This window comes from Peromyscus maniculatus, chromosome X (assembly GCF_049852395.1).
Source record: "Peromyscus maniculatus bairdii isolate BWxNUB_F1_BW_parent chromosome X, HU_Pman_BW_mat_3.1, whole genome shotgun sequence".
NCBI lineage: Eukaryota > Metazoa > Chordata > Mammalia > Rodentia > Cricetidae > Peromyscus > Peromyscus maniculatus.
The window spans coordinates 98,501,743-98,526,639 of record NC_134875.1 but is presented as its reverse complement, the minus strand read 5'-3'; the positions used below and the strand labels follow the sequence as shown (position 1 = coordinate 98,526,639).

At 42.4% G+C, this 24,897-nt stretch overlaps 1 protein-coding gene across 7 annotated transcripts in view; it reads right to left on the bottom strand.

The window, feature by feature from the left end:
- The window catches only part of Gk (glycerol kinase), a 79,462-nt gene extending 56,844 nt beyond the window's left edge, over positions 1 to 22,618 (bottom strand). For 2 of the 7 annotated variants that reach the window (XM_006987525.4, XM_006987524.4), the window contains exons 1-3: positions 22,358 to 22,604; positions 5,104 to 5,177; positions 4,304 to 4,410 (exon numbers count right to left, since the gene is read on the bottom strand). In XM_006987525.4, coding sequence (XP_006987587.1) covers positions 4,304 to 4,410; positions 5,104 to 5,177; positions 22,358 to 22,435 — 259 coding nt within the window. In that variant the 5' untranslated portion in view covers positions 22,436 to 22,604. Of the gene's footprint in view, positions 1 to 4,303; positions 4,411 to 5,103; positions 5,178 to 22,357 lie in introns of all 7 variants that reach the window. The other 5 variants (XM_016006047.3, XM_016006046.3, XM_006987526.4 and 2 more) reach the window with 4 other exon arrangements.
- Positions 22,619 to 24,897: the final 2,279 nt, after the last annotated feature.

The window sequence follows — 24,897 nt, the reverse complement described above, 5'->3', positions numbered from 1 at the left end:
AAGAAAAGCTTAGGATCAGGTGTGGTAGTACATGCTTTTAATTCCTTTTAATCCCTGCACTCTGAGCAGAGGCAGGCAGAGTTCAAGGCCAGCCTGGTCTACAGTTCAAGTTTCAGAAAAGCCAAGCTTAGGCAGTGAAAGAAACTATCAGAACCAGAAAGCTTTGAAAATGTATTTGAACAAGTGGGCCATGTTCCAGCACCAGAAAGCAGCAGAATTTGGCAGCTTTGGCCACATGGTTTTGGCTTTAGAGTTAAGGATACAAGAAAGGGATTATGAAATCTTCCTCCATCACTAAGGTAAGCCTGCTGAGGCCAGGCATGTGTCAGAGGTGTCTCTGAATGGCCTTTGTGTGAAGCTGTGAAGGTGAAGACCCCAAGATGTTGGAGATGCCAGAGCCGTGGGATGCCTGCCGAGGAGAGCTGCTAATGGAGAGTGGACCAGCCCAAGAGAAAGAAGGGTGTTGGAGTCAACAAAGCTGAAAGGATTTGGAGATCTGAAGAGCTCTTGACATCAGTCTTGCTTTGATCCAGTATGTCCTCACTATGCTCCCTTTCCTCCTTTTGGAATGGTAATGTATATCCTGTGTCATTGTATGTTGGAAGTATGTGATCTGCTTTTTCATTTTGATCTCACAGGGGGTTAAAGTTAAGAGACTGCCATGATTCTCAGAAGAGACTTTGAACTTTGGACTTTGAAACAGTGTTGAGACTGTGATAGACTATGGAAGGGTTACTTTTGAAGTTGGACTGAACGCAATTTTGCATTATGATATGGCTACAAGCCTTTGGGGCCAGGGAGTAGAATGTGGTGGTTTGAAAGAAAATGGCCCCTGATATAGAAATTTAGGATATAGATAGGATAGGATAAAAGGGTAGATTATTGAATCTACTTTTAAAGAGCAACAACTTGGGGGTTGGGGATTTAGCTCAGTGGTAGAGCACTTGCCTAGCAAGCGCAAGGCCCTGGGTTAAGTCCTCAGCTCCAGAAAAAAAAAAAGACAAAATAACAAAAAAGACCAAAAGAAAAGAGCAACTTGTTTGAAATATTTTACATTGCTATGGATTTTAGTTTATTGACAGAAATTTAAAGTTAATTTTGTTATACTGTATGTATATTTTTACTCACTTAAGGTATTATGTTTATACAATGCATTTAAAATTGTAATGTATCATTAAGAAATATAGATTAATAGCTAATTATCTATGATAATCAAACTTATAGTCATGTTATATATTTCAATTAGGTAGGTAATCTTCAAACACCTACAGAATATGGCATTTAAAATGTTTTAAAAACTTAGACTTTTCTCGACAATGAGACAAACCTGTCTGCTCCTGGCAGCACCGATTTACTTCAAAAAGGAAGATGAGGCATCTAAGACACTCTATATGGAGTTTGTCTTCTTCTTGGCAAAAATAGCCATTTGGGCAAGAAACTGCTCGTGTCTGGACTGCTTGATAATATGTTGTATAAACTGGACATACAGGACCCACTGGAAAATGGCCACTAAATTTTGCCAAAACAAGGCAAAATGGTCCTTTAGTTTCCTGCTTTGCAGAGGAGACTGCCAGACATTCTACAAGACACAGGGAAACTCTAGGCCTATGGGCTGAAGATGGATGCCCCAACATTACAGAGGAACTTTGGGTGACTGTCCAAGCAGCCAGATGTCTCTGTCATTCTAGATTTTTGGAAGTTGCTTATAATGCACTTCCAGTTTACTTAGGTAATATATCCTTCTGAGGTCTTTGATAGAACTGAAGACTAGATAGTTATAATTTTAGCTTTCCTTAGTCATGATAAAAGATAAATTAGATATGAAACTTTAGACTCACAAAATAGGATAGATGGTAGAATATTTTCTAATTTTGCCAGATATAAATAAACTAGATATTGTAACTGTAATTCCTGCTTAATAACTGCTTTGTTATATATAATTTTACCATATTAAAATTAAAACCTTCCTTTTTGATACGACAGAAAAGGGCAAGTGCTATGGGATGTCTTTCTGTATGCTGTGAATATACATTGTTCTCATTGGTTAGTAAATAAAGCTGTTTTGACCTAGGGCAAGAAAGCTTATAGCCAGGTGGGAAATTCAAGTGGAGGGACAGAGAAAAGAAGGGTGGAATCTGCAGAGAGGCTGGCCACTGAGAAAGGAGCAGCAAGATGCCAGCAGACTGGTAATGCCATGGCCACGTGGCAACTTATAGATTAATTGAAATGGGTTAAGTTATAAGAGCTAGCTAGTAAGAGGCCTGCCATAGGCCATACAATTGGTAATTAATATAACCCTCTGAATGATTATTTTATAAGCAGCTGCAGGATAGCAGGGCTGGGTGAGACCAGAGAAAATTCCAGCTACAGGCCCCCAAAGGGAGTGACCCTATTAGTAGGTGAGGTCTTGTGGGATAGGAAGTGTGTCACTGGAGGTGGGCTTGGAAGTTTCAAATGTTCAAGCCAGGCCCTATATCTCTCTTCCTGCTGTCTCCTGATCTAGACATAGAACTCTCAGCTCCTACTGAAGCACCGTGTCTGTCTGAATGCAGCCATGCTTCCTGCTATAACAGACTAAACCTCTGAACCTGTAAGCCAGTTCTAATAAAATGCTTTCCTTTATAAGACTTGCCACAGTCATGGTGTCTCTTCACAGCTACAGACTATGACAAACCTGTTTAAAAATCAAAACCAAAAGAAAATAATACCAACAAAAATAATCAAATAAAGAAAAAATCCAATTAGGACAAAAATCTTAGGAGTATGGTAAGTCTTGAAGCCAAGAGGCTATGAATCAAAACACCAAATGCCTATAATTCCAGTACTTAAAAAGTGGGAGCAGCCAGGCAGCAGTGGCGCACGCCTTTAATCCCAGCACTTGGGAGGCAAAGCCAGGCAGATCTCTGTGAGTTCGAGGCCAGTCTGGTCTACAGCATGAGATCCAGGACAGGCACCAAAGCTACAGAGAAACCCTGTCTCAAAAAACCTAAAATATATATATATATATAAAAGAAAGAAAGCAGGAGCAGGATAATTATAGCATATTTGAAGCCAGACGGGTCTATTTATTTAGCCCTTGTTTCAAAACAAAAGTCAAACAAATATTCAAACAAAACTTAACAACACAATACAAGCTATAAGAGACAAGAAGCAGCAACGACCACATTGATTTTTCACCCTATACAATGTTGCAGCACCCTTGGGTAGCTAAGTAACCTTTTCTCCCTGTATAAATAATAAATAGCCAAGCATAGATCTTCTACCAGAAACTAGGAATTCATAGAGAGATCTACAACAAACTCATTCTTTCAGACAGTGATTTCATAGAAATTCCCCCAAAGCATTCCTCCCCATCGTGTTTCTCTTCTTAATAAAAGGCATCCCCACCTACCCAGGAGCAATGTACAACCAGATACAGCAAAACAAAATAAAACAAAAACTACAAGACTCTGAAGCATCACTTTTGGCCCATTTCTTCCCCTTGCCCGACGACTACTCACTACTCTCTCTACTACCCTAGGAGCCAGCCAGTCAGCAAGCATTGACCTTTCCTCCTTGCTTCTCTGTGACTGCTGTCAGTCAAGGCCCCATACTCTTTCCACACTTCTACAGGAGCCTCACACTGGTCTCTCCATCACAGTCCACTTTCTACACATCAGGTATGGAACTGTCTCTGACTGGAAAGTCATGACCTGCGCCCTCTGATATTAAAACTAACAATCACACTCAAAAATATGCTGAGAAGACCCCACTGATTTCTCCAATTTGGGCTCCATTAAACCCCTTATCTACCCACTCTGTCCACTCAACTTGTTTTTAGGACATGTTGGTCTTCTTTGTGACCCTAGACTACCTTGGTTTAGTCTCACCTTGGGATCTTTGCATGCAATGTTTATTTTTCTTCAAATGTTTTTCTCCCAACAGTCACATGACTGACCCCTCATGTCCCTTGAAATGTCAGCAAAATAATCACCTCCTCAGAGAAGAGAAGCCTCCCATGGCCATCTAATCTAAGGTAAGCCCTTGTCGGTACACCCTATCATATCACTCATTTTTTAATTTCCCACACGGAATTTATTAGTATCTGAAATTAACTTGTATTGTCTTCTTTTATTTTTCCTTGTGTTCATGTGAATAAAATGGCTGTGTGAACAGGGACTGAATCCTGTTTATTGTTGTGCCCACAAGTTCTCACAAAAAGGCTTGTAGTACATAAAGATTACTATTCAATTATGAGCTGAGAGGATAAATTAATGAAGGGGATTGGCAGAGCTGTACTAGAAGATGAAAATACTCAAAATACCTTTGATGTTGGAAATATCAATATTGAGCTGTCCAAGTTTTTCACATGTTTTCTCTATACACTCATAAACAGACTGCAGGATTTCCTTCGGGTCTTGTTCTACCCATCTTTGGAACAAAAGGATAAATGTGTTAGTCTCCAAGAATTCATTACAAACCTAACATGTTTCCACAAATAAGTTAACTCATTAGATGTGCCTAGCACATAAGTGAAAAAAAATATAGGCAAGCAAAGCATATCTATATTCTACATTCTAAAGTAATGAAAAAAACTATTTCCCTTACATTTTTCTTATTCTTCACATTGTAATAACCCATTCTTCTAAGGATGGTCACTAGCCAGGTGTGGTAGCTCACACTTCAAATCCCAGCACTTGAGAGGCTAAAGCAGGATGACTGTTTTAAGTTGCAGAACAGGCTTGTCTATAGAGTGAGACTATCCTGGTTCCAAAAGCCAGAAAATAAAGCAAAACAAAACAAATCTCCTAAACAGTCACCATTTTAGCACCATTAGTAACAATAAGGACACAGAAATAAATAACTTCAGAGTTGATGCAGAACTGCTGATGGTTACTATGCCTTTGATGTGTTACTTATATTAGACTTTGCTTTCCATTGCTGAATTCCTAAGCTACTCTTGATAAACTACTGCATTAGAGCTGCATTTCTTGACCAATCCCAATCTCTCAGGTCCTCTCAAGATGGTGTCTGGCTAAGTTTATCAAACCAATCCACAGAGTACATGGGGTGAGGAAAGCCAATAATGTGACATGTCTTTACATATTAAATTAAGAAACATACCCTTCTCTTGGGAATTCCTGTTTTATTTCTACTTGATGATGACTAAGAAGTTCAGCTGTTTTTGAATTGAAAACCTGAAAAACACATCAGTATAATAATGCAGGTTGATATAAAATCTGTTTAAAGTTACTGAGCAAATGAAGTTCTTATTAACATATATAAAACAATGAATCAGATGACATGGCCACCAATGAAGAATGTTTGGCTTATTCTTCAGGCAGAATCATAAAACATTACAATGTGGTTGGCTGTAGAGATGATTCAGTGGTCATGAGTACTTACTACTCTCCCAGAGGACCCGGGTTCAATTCCCAGCACCCATATGGCAGCTCACAGCCCTCTGTAACTCCAGTTACAGGAGATTTGATACCTTCTGGCCTCCATGGACATCAGGCATGCATGTGATACACAGACATACATACAGGCAAAACACCCATACACATAAAATAAAAATAAATCTTTTTAAAAAATAATTGAAAGAACTTCTCCTGAGATGGTACTGTAAACATGGTCAGGGGCCTTTGGCTAGGCAGGATATAGGCTTAGCAGGGAACCTGCTACTACTGCTTTGCTATATGGACATGTTATTAAACTGCCTTCTATGTATGCATGTTTTTACCCATAACTTAATGCTGTTCGCAATCTTCTTCAGAGAAGCTTCTTGTAGCTGTGGGTGGCAGTTAATACAGAGATTCATTAGTAATCCAAGTGTCGAGAATAAAAGTGATGATGGATGACAGGACATCTATATCATCCTTTCAAGGCTCATGGAACATCCAAGAAAAGGGGATGAGGACGATGCAAGAGCTAGAGGATGAGGAAGTGTATGGCACAAGAAGATGTCTTTGGGACATGACATGGTCATTGCCCTCATGATGGGCTTACCTGCACAAAACCTACACAAGATTCGATCTCTCAGTGCTTCATCAGAGATGGAGAGGGGCTCAGGAGGCACCATCTCCCTGACAGACCTTTGGCAATGGCACCCACACTCATGCAAGCAACTCTGATTAAAGTCAGAAGGTCACAGATACAATAAAAGGGAGAAGCTAGAGCAGACCTTCTTCAGCAGAAGGGTTGCAGCAGGAAATGGAGGAAGGAACGAGAGGGCAATGGGCGTGAAAACAACTAAAATCCACAATACATATGATTGGATGGGTCAAAGAATAAACGTAAAAACATATGTAAAAGATGTTCTCCCGAGAAAATAAAACATAATAACCTTTTTAATGAGGAAATTTTCTGCCAGGTGTGATGGTATACACCTGTAACCCCAACATTCATTCTGGAGACTGAGACAGTAGGATTGCCTGGAGACAAGCCTGAACTACGTAGCAAGGCTGTGTTCAAAAAAATCAAATATTATGATGATAATAATAATAGTGGTGGTAGTGCACACCTTTAACCCCAGCACTCGGGAGACAGAGACAGGCAGATCATTGAGTGTGAGGCCAGCCTAGACTACAGAGCGAGTTCCAGAACAGCCAGGGCTACACAGAGAAACCCTACCTCAAAATAACAAAGAAAGAAAAAAAATGGCTCTTTTTCCCTAAATAAGCCAAAATGGAAATTAATACAATTAATAGCATAGATTTCCTTGGTGAATAGAAAAATCAAGAAAAATAAGGAAGTTGACATAATACTGATGGTAATAGCAGCTTTCACTCCTCATTCATCTTAGATGAGAAGGATGCTCACACAGGATTGGTACTTGTGAATTCCTTTACAGAGAGATTCAGTAGTGTCTTTATCATGCTCGTTTACCAGGAAAATAGAGCCCTATCAGCAAGGAGAAAAATAGCTAACTGGAGGCCTCATCCACCAGGCAGCTGTGCCATAAATAGCAGACCCTTGATATAAAACATTAAAACCAGGGGATGAAAGCTAATAAAGAAGCTATACAATTCACCACAATTTCAATGAAGTTAAGCAGCACTTTTTAAAACTTTAGTAACAGTTTTTCTTAGACATTGTTTCTACCAGTTAGTACCTGTACTTGAATACCCATTTTTTATGGTTTCAGAGTAAGAATTTATAATTTAACTACAATTAACTCTCCAAGTCACTGTAACTATAGCATAAAGTTCATTTCTAATTAGTTCAGAGAGTAGCTCCATGCCTCAGTTTCCTGTGAGGGAAAATACCTGTTGACTACAGACTAAAAAAAGCAAAAATAAAGAGAAAACACTCTCTGGCAAGTTGCTTCCTTCCATTGTTGTGATGCACACCACTTTTTCTGGAGAAGTGATAAATACAAAGCCAGAAGGCAAGTTCTAAAGTTCTTTGAGGAGATAAAATATCTTACAAGTCAAAGGTTAACTCAACATCATAAAGAAATAAGCTGACAGAACCCCATTTCATATCTTATGATTTATAGCTCAGTACTAAAGTATGTACCTAGGATGTAGGCTCAATTGGCTATGTTTTATTTATGGACATATGCCCAGGACACAGAACAGTACCTTGCACACTTGTTGAAGGTCTGAAAAAAGTATACTCTATTATAAGTACTTACTTGAAGAAAAATTATCAGATAAGAAATAGCAGAGGTGGTACGGTGGCTCACATATGTAATCTAATAAACGAGGAAACAGGGGCAGGAAAATGGCTACTGTGAGGTTAAGGCTAGCTTGGTCTTAGATATCTACATATTACTGAGCTATAGGTCAGCCAGAGGAACATAGGAAATAAACAAACATCTCAAACAAACAAAAAGGAAGAAACAAAGGAAATGATGGGTAAAATGAGATGGTAGAATGCTAGGGAGATAAAGCCGGGCGGTGGTGGCGCACGCCTTTAATCCCAGCACTCGGGAGGCAGAGCCAGGCGGATCTCTGTGAGTTCGAGGCCAGCCTGGGCTACCAAGTGAGTTCCAGGAAAGGCGCAAAGCTACACAGAGAAACCCTGTCTCGAAAAACCAAAAAAAAAAAAAAAAAAGAATGCTAGGGAGATAGATGCAGTTCATGTGGTAGAATGCTTGCCAAGCATGTGCTATATATACGCCTTGGGTTTGATACCCAGAACTGTATGAATCTAAATGTAATGGTACATACCTATAAACCTATAATTCATTCCAGCACTTAGGAGGTAGGAACAGGAAAATCAAGAATTCAGTGGCAGGCTTCACTACATGAGACATTGTCTGAATAAATAAATAGCGAGGCATGATGATGCACACCTTTAATCCCAGCACTTCAGAGGCACAGGCAGGCAGACCTCTTTGAGTTTGGGAACAGCCTGGTCTACATAGTGAGTACTAGGCCAGCTAGAGATACCTAATGTGATCCTGTTTCAAAGTAAATAAGAAACAAACAAACAAACAGAAATGGTAGATTAGGAGCTAGGTATGGTAATGTATACCTGTAATCCCAGGACTAGGAAGGTTAAGACAGGAAGACGACTCTCAAGTTTGAAGCTAGCCTTAGCTACATGGTAAGTTCCAGGACAGTCTAAACTATACTGTAAGAGCCTTTCTTTCTACAGATTGGTGGAGACTAGGATGACAGCTCAATAAAATCATCTTTCGAAAAGATAGTAGAGAAAATGGCTAGGGAGATGGCTAGGTGTGTGCCAGGACTTGCTTGATGTGTGTGCAAATATGAGAAGCTGAATTAGAAAAACCAGCACTCATTATTAAAAGCCAAGCATGACTCCATGTGCCTATAACCTCAGCACTGGTGCTGAAGACAAGTATATCCCTGGGGCTCACTGGCTGGCCAGCTCAGCCAGAATGACAAGTTTCCCTATCACTGACTCTGTCTTAAAGGAATACAGTGAAAAGCAGAAGAGCAAGACACATGTTGTATTCTTCCTGTCTCTGCATGTGCATACATGGACACATGTACCCATACGCTCACATTCATGCAACGTACACACCACACACATGCATAAAAGAATAAAGAAGAGACCCTTTCTTTTTCAAGCCCAGCATGGTCATAATTCCAGCACTCACAGGGCTGAAGCAGGGAGATTAGCATAAATTTGAGGACAGCCGCAACCACATCAACCACATAGTGAGTTCCAGACCAACATGGAGTACAAAGTAAGATCCTGTCTCAAATCCAAGGAAGTAAGGGAGGAACATAATAAGGAAAAAATAAAAATAGTCAATAGTCACATAAGGCTAGGAAGTCTGCAATACATTATTGTTTACACATATCAGGGGTCACGTGAACAGTCTTAAGGAATTCTATGGTGGAAGGTAACTAACTGCACATAATAACACATTACCAGTAGCTCTACTTGGCTGTTACAGGTTTTTTTCCCAAGTTGACTTCAGAAGCCACTGTCAAGCCTGCCAGCACTTGAAAGGATGAGGCAAGATCATGAGTTTGAAGCCAGCCTGGGCTCCAGGAGACCCTGTCTCAGAAAAACAAACAAAACCAAAGCACAATGCGGTTATGGGAGTAAGAAGACATGCTCGAGATCCTGTGGCCCAGCATTTTCAAACAGTGCTATTACTTCTCTAGAACTTTTCGGGAGCTGGGAAGGAAAGACAAAAACCTCCAGTTGAGCCTGCAGACTAGAGCCTACCTGCAGATCATATTTGGACTTCAGCTCCCATCTTCAAATTCTTCAAAAAATAAAGTTAACAGTTTTATGATCAAAACCAAAAGACATTACCAACTGGACTTCAGCTCCCATCTTCAAATTCTTCAAAAAATAAAGTTAACAGTTTTAAGATAAAAACCAAAAGACATTATCAACCGGAACCCATGGCTCCAATACACTATACTCATATTTACCAGGTGAGGAGCCAGACTAGATAATACTGAGAAATGGCTAAGGATCAGATTTCTCAATACCAATTCAGTGTATGCTGGCTAGTTTTATGTCAGCTTGACACAAGTCAGAGTGATCAGGGGGTAGGGAACCTCAATTGAGAAAATGCCTCCATAAGATCGGCTATAGGCAAGCCTGTAGGGTATTTTCTTAATTAGTGATTGACGGGGAAGGGGCCATCCCATTGTGGGTGGGGCCATCCCTGGGCTGGCAGTTCTGGGTTCCATAAGAAAGCAGGGGCTGGAGAGATGGCTCAGTGGTTAAGAACACTGGCTGCTCTTCCCGAGGTCCTGAGTTCAATTCCCAGCACCCACATGGTGGCTCACAACCATCTGTAATGAGATCTGGTGCCCTCTTCTGGCCTGCAGGGACACATGCAGGCAGAATACTGTATACATAATAAATAAATAAATAAATAAATAAATAAATAAATAAATATTAACAAACAAACAAATAATCTTTTAAAAAACATAAAAAAAGAAAAAAAAAGAAAGCTGGCTGAGCAGGCCATGAGGAGCAAGCTAATAAGCAGCACTCCTCCAAAGCCGCTGCATAAGCTCCTGCCTCCAGGTTCCTGCCCCGAATGAGTTCCTGTCCCGACTTCCTTTGATTATGAGATGTGATGTGGAAGCATAAACTGAATAAACCCTTTCCTCTCTAAGTTGCTTTAATCAGGTATTTAATCACAGCAATAGTAACCTTAAGACACAGTCCTTTCCTACTTTGACATCATACTAACAATTATTTATTTTTCACCATCTATTCCATGGCAGTGATACAGAGAAATCTTCTCACATAGACCTGCTAGGGCTATGAAGAGTAAAAGACACATCTCATCCAGACGTGTGGGAGTCAGGTAAGGGCTCCCAGAAGTGTTAACCTCTAAACTGGTTAAACAGAAATGTGGCCACGTGATGCAGGAAGTGCATGTGAGTGGGGTGTACAGGTGGGCGAGAGTACATAATGCTCTCTCCTGCTATGGTAGAAGCAGACGGAGACAAGGCTTGGCCCAGGAAAGCCACTCTATTGTACCTATAGTAAGAATAAGTATGCCACATGGAGGGTTCCTTCAGGGAAGCAGCCGCAGTTGGGACTGAGAGACTTGAAATCGAAGTATGAGGCTGCAGCAGGAAAAGGGGAAGCATTCCGAAAGGACACAACTTGTGGCAGGCTAGCATGTGGAGACAGCGTTTACAGGACAAAGCGGGGCAGTGTAACAGCTGCAAGACAGGAAAAAAGGAGCCAGGTTGCAGGCTTCAGTTTAGACAATGCTCGCTTGAGGTGTTGCTCTGGCTCAGAGTAAGGATGCCCAGCAGTGAGTCGTTCCTATTTCAGGTCATCCGTTTCAAGAAGTATCTGTTCTCAGAACTTCCTGTGGGCCAGAGAAGCAGACAAGAACTTCATGTTTGGCATAATTCAGAAGCAAAAAAAGCATAGGACCTGGAGGCCCACAAAGCAGGGGGAGGTTGAGCCTCCACCCTGCCCACATCAGCTGTTTGACTTTCATTTTTTCTGAGCCTCGTGAATTTTCCATCTGTGAATAGCTGGTCATGGTGGTGCAGGATTGTAATCCCAGCATACTGAGTATGAGAATTTTAGGCCAACCTAAGGTTCGATATACAGTAAGAAACTCTGTTTTTTTTAAAAAAAGTCTGAATAAAAGTAACCTGGAGCCAGCTCTTGGGAGGCTAAAGCATGAGTCTTGTGAATTTGCGTCCAGCCTGGATTATATACTGAGTTCCAAGCCAGCCTGGGACAATGAGACTCTGTCTCAATAAACAAATAAAATACATAAAGACCAAAAATGAAATGAAATAAAACAGTCAGATGTGGTTGCTTATATCTACCATCTCAGAATTTGGGAAGTAGAGGCGGGAGGATCAGGAGTTCAAGGTCATTCTTGGCTACATATAATGTTTAAGGCCATCCTGGGTTAAATGAGATCCTGTCCCAAAATGACAACAAACAAATAAATCATTTACCTCTAGACATCATGTCTCAATTCCAGATTTGTTCTGGGGAGGCTATAGACATAACTCAGTAGTAAATTATTTATTTGCCTGGGTCCTGATTTATATTTTCAGAATTGAAATAATACGGATATGGGGCTGGAGAGATGGCTCAGTGGTTAAGAGCACAGGCTGCTCTTTCAGAAGACCAGAGTTTGATTTCCAGCACCCGCATGGTAGCTCATAATCCTCTCCAACTCCAATTCCAGGGAATCTGATGCCATCTTTTGGCCTCCTTGGGCACCAAGTATGCATTCATACATGCAGGCCATACACCCATTCATAAAATTTTTTTTAAAGTAAAAGAAAAAGAGAGCAAGGAAAAAAAGTAAAGCTAATATATAGTCTGGTGATATAGCTTGGGTGGTAGAATGTTTGCTAAGAATGCATAAATAAAGCCCCATATTCAATGCCCCACATGGAATAAAGCAGGAATGGTAGTACATACCTGTAAACACTAGATTCAGCCTAGGAGAATCAGAACTTCAGGGTTATCTGCAGCTACAGAGTAAGTCTAAGGCTAGGTAACGTAGAAAAGCATTTGGCAGAGAGCAGCTACAGCACAGATCCAGTTGCCGTTTCCAACATGATATGTGTTACTCCTCCTCCTACCTTTACCCTGCTTACTGCATTACCTGCTAGAAGCAGACTTAGATGTCACGAGAGCGGAGCTGAGCAATGCGGCACACACTTGCAATCCGAACACTTGGGAGGCAGTGGCAGGAGGATCTGGAGTTCAAAGCCAGTCTTGGCTGTGTAGCAAATTCAAAGGTTTGGGGCTATGTGAGACCTTGAACTCTCACAAACACTTTTTTAAAAGTCCCCAGATCTCTATTCCACCTCTACAACTAAATGACTACTCAATTTCAGAGATAATGGGAACTGCAGAATGAAAATTGTTATTTTAAACCTTTTACACTAGTCTGCTGAAACATACTGGTGGGCACATCCCCTGACTTGTGAAGCGTCATAGAAAGATCCCATGCTCTCTTTCCTAAGTGCCCTGCAGGTTTGCTTCTGTCAGCCTATGACTAATTTAGCCATACCATCATAAACATGCATATTCATCTTCCTGCCCACACAACCTTTCCAGCAGCCTACTATTTTATGGTACACTAAAATTTACTATGTGATAAGACATTATTCAGGAATGTAGGCTGGGTGTGGTAGCACATATCTACAATCCCAGTATTTGGGTTTGGAGGCAGGGGGATTAGCAGCTCAAGATCATCCTCAACTACACGGCCAGTTTGAGGTCACCCTGCACATAAAACCCTGTGTCAAAATCAAAATAGAGCCAGGCGGTGGTGGCACACACCTTTAATCCCAGCACTCGGGAGGCAGAGGCAGGCGCATCTCTGTGAGTTGCCTTGGTATCACAAGAAGATTACAGCCATGCACCATTACACCATTTCCTAAAACTGAAATTGTAGGGGCCAGTGAGAAGGGTCACCAGGTACAGGCAGGCATTTGCTGCCAAGCCAGAGGACCTGAGTTCAATACCTGGGATTCACATAGGGGAAGGAAAGAACCAACTTTAGCAACCAACTCTGACCTTCACATACACAGAGACACACCCCCACCAAATACAATGTAATTTTAAAACATTTTGAATGAAACTGGAGCCTAGATGCCTCAGTAGCTAAGAGTACTTAGTACCCAACCATGAGAACCTGAGAAGAGATCCCAGTATTCCCAAGTGATCTGACACCTTCTTCTGGCCTCTATAGGCATCAGCACACACGTGAAGACACACCTACACAGACACATATATACAGATATATGCATACAAAAGTAAAACAAAGTCTTAAAAAGAAAAACAGGGGCTGGAGAAATGGCTCAGTGGTTAAGAGCACTTGTTCTTCTAAAAGAACGGAGTTTGAGTCCCAGCACCCACAATGCAAAAACTTTCTGTAACTGCAGTTCCAGGGGATTCAATGCCCTCTTCTGGCCTCTGTGGGCATCAGGCATACATGTGGCACACAGACTTACAACACAGGCAAAACATTCATACATGTAAAATAAAATAAAAATAAAGTCTTTTATAAGTGAAATTGTGCTGGCACCATGGCTCAAGTGTAACTATCCAGGCCTACCTGAGTTCAGTTTTCAAGACCCATTGGTGAAATGAGAGAATGCACACTCCTACAGGTACCCCCCCCCCCCGCGTGTGTGTTTGTGTGTGTGTGTGTGTGTGTGTCTATGTGTGTCTGCATGGGTGCATACGTGTGTGTGTGTGTGTGTGTGTGTGTGTATGTCTGCATGTCTGCGTGTGTGTCTGTGTGTCTGCATGTGTGCATGCGTGTGTGTGTGTGTGTGTGTGTGTGTGTGTGTGTGTGTGTGTAATAAAAACAGAATGAAACTGTAGGCTAGATGTGGTGGTACACATCTGCAATTCCGGCACTTGGAAAGTGGAGACAGGTAGATCAGGAGTCATCCTTGGCTACATACCCCATTTGAGGCCAGCCTGGGATACCTAAGGTCATCTGAAACAGCAGCAACAACAAATTCATAAAGCAAAGCACATAGCTCAGTAGTGTAGCTCCTATGTAACATTTACAAGGCCCCGGGTTTGGCCCCCAGCACCACAAAAAAAATTTATTTCAGCACATAGGCAGACATCAAAAACAGCTAGTGGTCAAATTTGAAATTTCCCAAGTTTCTCATTCAGTCAACACATCTCAGTCCCTGGATGCTCATTTGGTTCACACACTTGCTCATGGATAGTAAATAACTATTGCAAGCCTATATTAGGGACGAAACGAAGATATGGCCAAGTCCTTCATGGTCAAAATCGAAAGCTCTTAAAAGCTGGGCATGGTGGTTCATTCCAGTAAGCTCAGTATGTAAGAAGGTGAAGCAGGAAGAGAGCCTTAGGTTTGAGGCCAGCCTAGGCTATATAGTGAGTTCCAGGCCAGCCTAGGCTATATAGTGAGTTCCAGGCCAGCCTAGGCTATATAGTGAGTTCCAGGCCAGCCTAGGCTATATAGTGAGTTCCAGGCCAGCCTAGGCTATATAGTGAGTTCCAGGCCAGCTTGGGCTCCAGTGGTAAGAGTGTCTCAAAAAAAAAACGAAAACAGATGTGTTGAATGAGAAGGAAAAAGAAAAAAAAAGGAAGGGAGGAGAGAGGGGGAGGGGGAGAGAGAGAGAGAGAGAGAGAGAGAGAGAGAGAGAGAGAATCTATCCATAAGCTTTCTGACATCTCTAAGTATAACGAGACAACTAGGGCCAAGGCAAAGTTTCTTGCCAAAGTAAGCATAGAACCACAATTCTTTTCATTCTTCATACACACTGGCTGTTGGAGGAAAGTGATTACACAACCATTATCCATGGTGACACACCTGAGCCCCGCCCAGGACCCACTGAACCTGAGTCACACAAAATGATCATAACCTGAGTACTTAGTCAAAGCAGTATTTATTCATACCTTGTGAAGCCAATTTGTAAGACAATGTTTTTCTTGGTGGACAGTCATTCATGCATGGCTATAATCCTATAATCAGAAGTGACACTTGACTGGCTAGGGCCTTCCTGAATCTCTCCCCTCTTCACCATTCTCCAGGCACTGGTTCGTATAATCTGCCTCAGAGTACAAGAACTTGGACTTGAATTCTTGTTCTACCAGTTATGATGTGACCTTGGGCCCAATCCTCAAATCCTCAGCACAGTCTCATCACCCAGGGAAAGGTGCTTCCCTGAATACTATCCAGATCTCACCAAATCGCATGAGGCTAGGCAAGTTCTCAACTCTGTCCTCGACATATTGGAAGTCACAACATTCTCCAAACCACACCTTTTGGTAAACATTTGACTTAATGGGAAAAAATTAAGTTACCAAAGTAGAGAAGGAAGTTGACTGCTTAAGCTGAAACTTTTTTCTCACGAAGAAATTGCCCCTCCTTAAAACCTGTTACACTAATTCTCTTTCCAAGAAGTTCCTTCCTACTCTGCAACCTGTGTGCCAACACAGGTTCACTTTCCTATCAGACAAGTTGGGAATTTTCCTCTAGTACAAAACACTTGCACAGGATCCCACAATTGAACTCTTTGACAATTTGGTGAAGAAATAAGCATGGGGCTGGGAGGATTGGCTTGGTGGGTAAAGGTGTGTGCTACCAAACCTGATGACCCGAGTTGAACCCCGCCAGATCTACAAAAACAGGTGGAAACAAAGAAGTGATTCTCAAGCCAGGTGGTGGTGGTGCACTTTTAATCCTAGAACTATGGAGGCAGAGGCAGGAGAACCTCTGAATCTGAGGCCAGTCTGGTCTACAGAGAGAGTTCCAGGACAGCCATGGCTATATAGAAAAGCTCGTCTCAAAATAAATAAATAAATAAACAAAGAGTGACTCTCACAAGTTGTCCTCTGGCTTCCACACAAATGCCATACTGAGTGTATGTACATGTGCACACATACAAACACACAGTGAATAAATGGATAAAATGTAAGAACATTTTTTAGATCTGAAATGAAAGGTCTATGGGCTAGAGAGAAGGTTCAGTGGTTCAGAGCACTTGCTGCTCTTCTGGAGGACCCAGGTTCAAGTCCTGGCACCCAAATAGTGGATTACAACCATCTGTAACTCTGGTTGCAGGGGATCCAATAACCTCTTGTGGCTTCCTTGGACACTGCATGCACACATGTGGTACATGCATGCAAGCAAAACACCCATACATGTAAAAAAATAACAGAAATAAAATGGAAGGTCTACTACTAAAATCAAAAGAAATTAATCCAATCTGAATGGGTTTTTTTGTTTTGTTATGTTCTGTTGTTTGCCTGGTGTGGCGGCTCATCTGCAGTCCAGCCATCCAGACCCAAAGGCAGGAAGATTACTGCAAGTTTGGATTCACTTTGCGCTACAAAGTGAGACATGATCTTTGTCTCAAAACAGAGAGAAACAGAGACAGAGGCAGAGAAAGTTTATATATTTTTCTGGCAAGTTAAGGAAAGAAAACCAGAATTAAAAGTCAGTTGACCTATTAAAGGAGAATAAAAATCTATGTAATAGCCAGACATGCTATTGGTTACCTGTGATAGCAATTATTAGGGAAGTGAAGAGAGAAGGAACAGGAATTCAAGGTCATTCCTATCATACAGTGAGTTCAAGACCAATCTGGCTTTTGTGAAACTATTTCATTAAAAAAAAATCAAAGAAAAAAACTATTTCTATTTAATAGATTGATTGCTCTCTCTGTGTCAACAAAACACAAGCTTATTTGCTACACTGATGACTGAAAATTTTTAAGGAATACACGAATGAACAGGGCTTTTAAGGAGGCCATTTCCTTCAATATAACAGGTACATAATACAAACAAGGGTCAAGGGAATAAGAGCTATTGATGGTAGTATAGAAAGAGCTATACGGGGTGGGATGAGGGAATCCGTAGTTTAGCGCTTGCTTGGTAACGTGTCCGACCCTGCATTTGATCCTCAGCACCACAAAAATAAATCAGTAAGCATTAGTGGAAGACAGAAGCTATGATTAAGAGTTTGCGGGAAACTAAAGAGATGGATGGCTACTGTACTACTATTTACAGGTCGAATAGAACCATAAGAAACATATAGGGCACAGAGGAAGAGGAATTCACATTAGATGAAAGAGCAGAAATAAAGCTCTTACTAATAAAAAAGGGAAGAAAGCTAAAGAGATTACTGGCCTCCAATAACTTAAATATGCAAATTAAATGAAGACTAATTAGATTGTGTAAATGTCTTTAACTTGTGAGCTTCCTATCTATACCAGTTCCTCCCCACTGTGCCCTTACCTGAGAAGGTAGGCCATTATATTAGCTTTGAGTCATCATTACAACATGGAAGAGTAATATAGGAACAACTCCTGGGAATCACCTTATGAGTGAAGCGCTTATTCAGCAATTCAACTATCTGCATTCTCCAGGAAATTTTACAGCCAAAGGAAACACTATCTTGCTAAACCATTTCCACGTTTTCCAAATTACCCACTTGGCCTTTGAAGCATTATTTCGCAGTTGTTTCTTAAGGAACAGACAATGTTATTGATGAACATTTATTTTTAGTCATTTATCATTTATTTATTTTTGTTTCCTAAGACATGGTCTCACTATGTAGCTCAAGTTGACTTAGAACTGAGTAGTACAGGGAGCTCTCGGCAATCCTCCTACCTTAACTTTCTAAGCTCTGGGATTACAAGTACGCACCACCAGGACTGGAGAGATGGCTTGGGGCTTCTTCCAGAAGACCTGACTTCCAGTTTCGAGCTCCTGTGTCATGCAGCTCAAATCCTGGAATTTCAGCTCTAGGGGTCCCATTGTCCTCCAAAGGGACACACATACATGTCACACACACACACACACACACACACACACACACACACACACACACACACACAAACAAATAAATCTAAAACAAAATAAAAAAGTATAAACTACCACATTTGACTTTTAATTAACTTTTATATATCTTTTTCCCAGTAGGGAGGAATCTTCTGATATTGAACATTATTATTGTGCTCATAGAGGGCCCAATAACTGCAACCAAACATTGTCTACAGTACCAGGTATCTGCCTAGGGCCTTACATATTCTAGGCAGGTGCTCTACCAATGAACAATATTTCCAATTTGTTTTGTTTTGGTTTTTGGTTTTTCAAGACAGGGTTTCTCTGTTTAGCTTTGCGCCTTTCCTGGAACTGGCTTTGTAGACCAGGCTGGCCTCGAACTCAGAGATTCGCCTGCCTCTGCCTCCAGAGTGCTAGGATTAAAGGTGTGTGCCACCACCGCCAGGCTTGTTTTTATGTTTTTTTCCCTCAAGACAGGGTTTCTCTTGTGTAGCCCTGGCTGTCCTGGAACTCACTCTGTAACCAGGCTAGCCTCAATCTCAGAGATCCACCTGCCTCTGCCCCCCCCCACCCCCCACCCCCCCCACCCCCACCCCCCACCCCCGCCGGGATTAAAGGTGTGTGCTACCACCACCTGGCAGGGTTTTTGTTGTTGCTGTTGTTTTAGGTAAGTCTTACAGTCCAGGCTGACCTAGTGGAAGGTGATGTGAACTTCTCATCCTTCTGTATCTATCTACCAGGTGTGTTGATTACAGGCATATACCACCATGCCCAGCTTCTGAAACTTAATATTGTTCATGTTACAAACTAACAAATGATTATAGCATTAAGAACTTGATAAATTCCTTCTTTATCAATGTAAAAAGATGCCTCTAGGCAACAAAACATGAAGGACCAAAAACTACCATTTAACCTGCAGTGCGTTTAAAAAAAAAAAAAAAAAGACTGCTTGGCCAGGTGGTGGTGAAGCACAACTTTAATCCCAGCACTCGGAGGCAGAGCCAGGTGGATCTCTGTGAGTTCAAGGCCTGCCTGGGCTACAGAGTGAGTTCCAGGAAAGGTGCAAAGCTACACAGAGAAACCCCGTCTTGGTGGTGGTGGGGGGGAGACTGCTTGGACTACATAGGTAACAACATGAAGACCCCAAATGAAGGCAAGCTCATTCAGGCTGGCTCCTAAGAAGGAAACCTCTAAAGTTGTAAAACACTTTACTCACATTCATATAGGGCAAAGGCTACACAAACTTGCAAACAATTATCATACTTGGTTTGGTTTCCCCCAATACTCTGAGTTAGTAATTATTACCGCTTAAGACCTGGAAAGACAAGAAAAAAAGCAAGAATGTCTCGCCACAGATTCTAAAGCCCCAGCTTTGATGACAATAAATGGAAGATCTGGTATCAGTGAGCTTGTATTCCTGGTTAGCACATAGAGCTGTCTCCCTGGCCTAATACACTATTGCCAGTATGTTCTCTCCCCCCCCCCCCCCCTTCAACCTGCCTGGCCTCTGCAGCCGTTCGTGTGACAAATCTTTTAAAATTAGTTTTATTCCATCTATTTATTTGTGTGCTGTGTGTGCATGCCACAGCACACATCTGGATATGAGAGGGCAACTTGTGAGAGTTGTTAGTTACTCTCATCCCACCACGTAGGCCCCAGGGATCAAGATCAGATCATTGGTTTGGCAACAAGCACCTTTATCCACTGTGCCGCCTCTCCAACCCTTAGTGTGACAATTCCCAAATATGGCTTTAAAATTCAACCCACATGGCTGATTCTGGTGGCTTGTGCTCCTAATCACAGTACTTATGAGGCTGAGACAGAATGACTGTAAAATTCAGACCACCCTGAGCTACATGGCAAGATACTACCTCAAAATAATCAGCTCATGGTGAAATGGCTTAGCAGCTGAGAGCACTTGCTGCTCTTCCAAAGGATCTTCACTTGATTGCCAACACTCACATGGTGGCTCACAACTGTATCTAACTCAAGTTCCAGGAGATCTGACCCCCTCTTCTGGCCTCCTCAGGCATTATGCACACACATGGCTCATAGACATACATGTGGACAAAATACCCACACGCATAAAATAAATGCATTTTAAAAAATTGACCGGGCGGTGGAGGTGCACGCCTTTAATCTGGAGGCAGAGGAAAGAGGATCTCTGAGTTCAAAGCCAGCCTGGGCTACAGAGCAAGTTCCAGAAAAGGCTCCAAAGCTACAGAGAAACCCTGTCTCAAAAAACAAAGAAACGAACAAAAATCAACCTAGTTATTCAGTCCACATGTTTTAATGGTCTTAATAAGCTTAGAAGATGATAATGATTTTATAGTTCTTTACATACCAACCACAGATGCCCCTCTCCTACCTCCTCCCACCCCCCCACCCTGTCTCCCTTCCCCCACCCCTCCTCTCCTCCTCCAACAGGGTAAGTTCTCCAATGGGGGGACAGCTAAGCCTGGTACATTCCACTGAGGCAGGACCAAGACCCTCCTCAATTTAGCAGGGGTGAGCAAGGTGTCCAACCATAGGTAGTCAAGTGCAGAAAGCCAGCTCATGCACCAGGGATAGATCATGATCACACTATGCAGACTTTCTTATTTGTGATTCAGGATTATATGAACGTTTATATGAATATAAAACAAAATGAAACCTACCTTATGTGATCATAAGATTTTAAAAATGCAGATGTGAAACAGTGGTTGGGTAGCTCAAATCAGGGTTAAGTCAGTAAGTAAGATTTAAATTTAAAGTGGACTGAAAGTTTCTCAATTTAGAAAAAAAGACTTCTCATGATCACAACACAACAGTTTTTAGCCAAGTGCCAACTGAACAAAATACACATACCATATGTATAATACACATAATACACACTCACACATATAGTATAATATATAATATAATGTATAATAATATTATATACATATATATTACAGGAAGAGCAGCTGAGGGTGTAGCTCAGTGGTTGAGTGCCTGCTACTGTGCTACAGGCAAGGACATCAACCCTTAAGGGCACAAAGTAAATAAATAATTGAGGAAAATTATGTTTGATAAAGAAATAAAGGAGGTAATAAATCACTAAATATTTACATCAACTTTCCAGGTTAGTCAAATGTCCACTGAAGCATGGGCTTTTACCAACGCTCTATTTACTTAAATTACTTTTAAATGATCTCACTGAACCGAGTGCTAGATCACTTCGAGAGCAAGTTTCCTAGCTGTGAGGGAGCAGTGGTTCACTAGCCTGGCTAGTGGCTGTAATCCCAGCACTAGCCAGGCTGAGGCAGGAGGATCCTGAGTTCCAGGCTTTTCTGGGCTACAGAGGCAGACCCCATCTCAAAAACAAAACAGAAAGAAAAAAGAAAAAAGCTAAACTTCCTAACTGCAAAACTAATCAGCAGAGAGATATTTAAACAGCGCCTCTTTATGGTAAAATTCTAGTCATGCATACTAAACGAACAGAATTGCCCTGTCACATTAGACAGTCAAGTGGAGTGGACAATATTTGTTGGTAATGGGCAAAGTATCCAAATTGAAATGTTAAGCTCTAGAAATGAAAGAGATAACAGCAAAATAACTGTAATGTGTCTGTTTCCTAATTTGCTCTGCCACCCCCTCAGTAGTCTATCCTCTGTGGGAGAGGATGACAATGCATCATCACGCTAACACTTTATTCGTTCTACTGCTCCAAAGGACGCTCTGTTGGGTTACCACAGCCGTGACACAGCTTTCCCTCCATCCAAGGACGTCCTGCGCCTAGCAGGCCAAATGCTCCTGGGGAAGACCGCTGCAGTGTCAGTGTGACCACCTGTCCCCTGCTGCACCTCGCTCGCTCTGTGTGGATGCTCGGAGAGTACTCGCTCTCTTTGGGGAAAGAATCTCCCCACTGGTATGTGACCTGGCTCCACTATCAAGGCTGAGACTGTTCAACTCCGCTGCGGGGGGGTCTTGGGAGGCCAAGATACCCCCAGGCCAGGACTGGGCAACCCCAGCATGGTAGGTCCCCTTTTTGGCCTCCCTTCCTCGCCCCAGCAGCCGAGGGCCCAGGAAAGCAAGAGGCGCGGACTGAGAACGCAACACCCCGCCTTTCCTCCTCCAGCTAGCGTCCCGGTTCAGGGGCTAGGAGATGTCACCCTGGGCTCACCAAGAAACGTGTTGAGCTGGTACCCTGGTCCACTGCTCCCACCAATGGCCCCAAAACTGCTTTCTTCGCGGCTGCCATGGAAATCACTCAGCTTCAGGTCGGAGAGCTTAACACGACCGGTCTCCCGGGTGACCGTGGAGGGCGCGGAGGGCGGAGTAGGGAGAACCGAGGGTGAAGCAGCGCGCTTCTGCTGAAGGCTCGCGCGGCTCCTCGGCAGCCCCTTTACCCGCGCCGGGCCGCGTCGCCCCGCCCCTCCGGCTCAGGCCCCGCCCCGGCCCGCATTCCCCGAGGCTTCGGGGGCGCGGCAAAGGGGGCGCTGTCTTCCCGGACGGCCAATGAGCAACCACGGACAGAGGCCCCGCGGCGTGCCAGTCTGAGGACAGTCAGACGTCAAAGGGGCGGGGTCTGCTTTACGGCGGGGGCGGGGGCCCGCGCGGTGGGTCACATGGTTGGGGGCGGAGCCGCGGCTGCTTTTAGCCAGGCTAAGGCTGAGCGGAGGGCGGAGGCGGTCGTTGTCTATTGGCCCGGAGCAAGCCCAGAACACTCCCCGCAGAGCCGGCCCGGAGGCTTGTGCCGGCAGAAGGCACCCGAAGTGCGGAACCGCCTGTTCCCTCTCCCGTAGGCTGTGCGGAGCGCGACCTGAGTCGCCCGCTGGACGACCCCGTCTTTTCTTTCCCGCGCTTCCCACGCCCCGTGCGCTCAGCCCCGGTTAATAATAATAATAAATAAACTCTTCTACTGGGATTGATCCGGGGTGCGACCAGCCGCAGGAGCCACTCGAATCCCTCACCTTTGTAGGCTAGGGACAAGAAATGCGCGAGTTATTTCGGTTTATTATATAAGGAAAACATTTCAAATTATTGTCTCCAGGTAGCTCAATTTGACCAACCAAGAAAAAAGCCGCTGGCATCTCCTGGCCCTGAAGCGCCCTTGCTTTTTTCGTTTGGCTCCACTCGAATATGCCCTCCCCTACACGCCATTTCCGCTCTTTTATTAACCTCCATGGACTACGTTGGGAGCGAAATGGGATTCTCACTTGACCTTGAATTTACCTTGCCCAGATCTTTTGGAGCCCTGTGTTCTAGAGGCTTTTCAAACTTTGGTCTAGACACACAGTGAGAAATAGTTTTCAAAACAACCTGGGGCTGGTGTTTGTGGGCTCTTCATTGCACTTGCACATATTTTATGTTTAATAATTATATGCTATATAGTCATGTATATTTTTAAGTATTTTCTAAAAGCACTTCTATGCTATGCATTCTATGTATTTCACTCTATAGCATACCATTTTTTAAACAACCTGATAGAAAAAAAGTCACTAAATTGAGCTAGGCGGTTTAGTGCAAGCCCATATAACCCACTTAGGAGGTAGGAGGAGGATCAGAAAGGAGTTTGAGGCCATCCTTAACTAGCAAAATCAAGACCAGGCTAGGTTACATGATACCTTACCAAAAAGGGGGAGGGGGACCATAGAAATTATTTTGTGAGCCACCATGCTATTTATCATTTTCAAAACTGATACTATTCCCAATCTCTTTCCATCCCTTTTCCGAATGTCACACTATTCTGCAACATCCCTTCTATTTTCACTAATTTACTTTACTCTCTACCACCTCACTCATCCATATTTGTTTATATACTTTTTATATGTGTGTTAATATAGTTTTACTACATTTGCTATTAAAGCACAATTTCCTATACTCTACCCAGACATCAGAGCCTGGTGTTCCAGATGAGGAAAGTAGGCCAGCCTCTGTCAAACCTGTGATAGGCATTAATTAATTCAATAAATTATATGGGAAAGGATTTCCTTAGTTCTAGAAGTCAGTAAAAAAAAAAAGCCACCGAACTTACTATGGTGAACCATTAAAAAAAAAATCCTGACCACGTCTGAACTTTAGCACAGTTGTGGCTCAGATTCCAACAGGACAGCAAATTATTTGTTTAGCAGCACAGTAGGGATCAGAATTCAGTCATTTCAAACTAAATGGAACTAGAGGTACATGAAAAGCCTTAAATGTATTTTTACTGCGGTTCTTACAACAGTATATATATATATATATATATATATATATATATATATATATATATATATATCTCACAACTTCATTGCTTTCACCAAAACAGAAGGGAAAAGCCAAAATATTATTTGAATTTTTCATATCTCAAATGTCCTCTAAGAGACCAGAAAAGGGTCCTAAATGGGAGAGTCTAGCCCAGCCTATCTTAATTCCATAACCTAAATATTTATTCTAAACTTTCACAGATTGATTTTTCTCCCTTTTATCTGGTCAGGCTGACATGCCTGGAATTCCAGCACATGGTAGGTAGAAGCAGATGATCAGGAATTCAAGGTCATCCTCAGCTACATAGGGAATCAACACCAAACTGGTCTATATAAGACCTTGTCTAAAAAGGAAGGGAAGAAAAAGAAGGATTATTCTGTTTTACTTCCCCTTTCTCCATCCCTTCAAGCTTCAGCTGCAATCCAAAAATTCTGAATTTCTATGAAACTGAATAATAGGTATTGTGCTTCCATT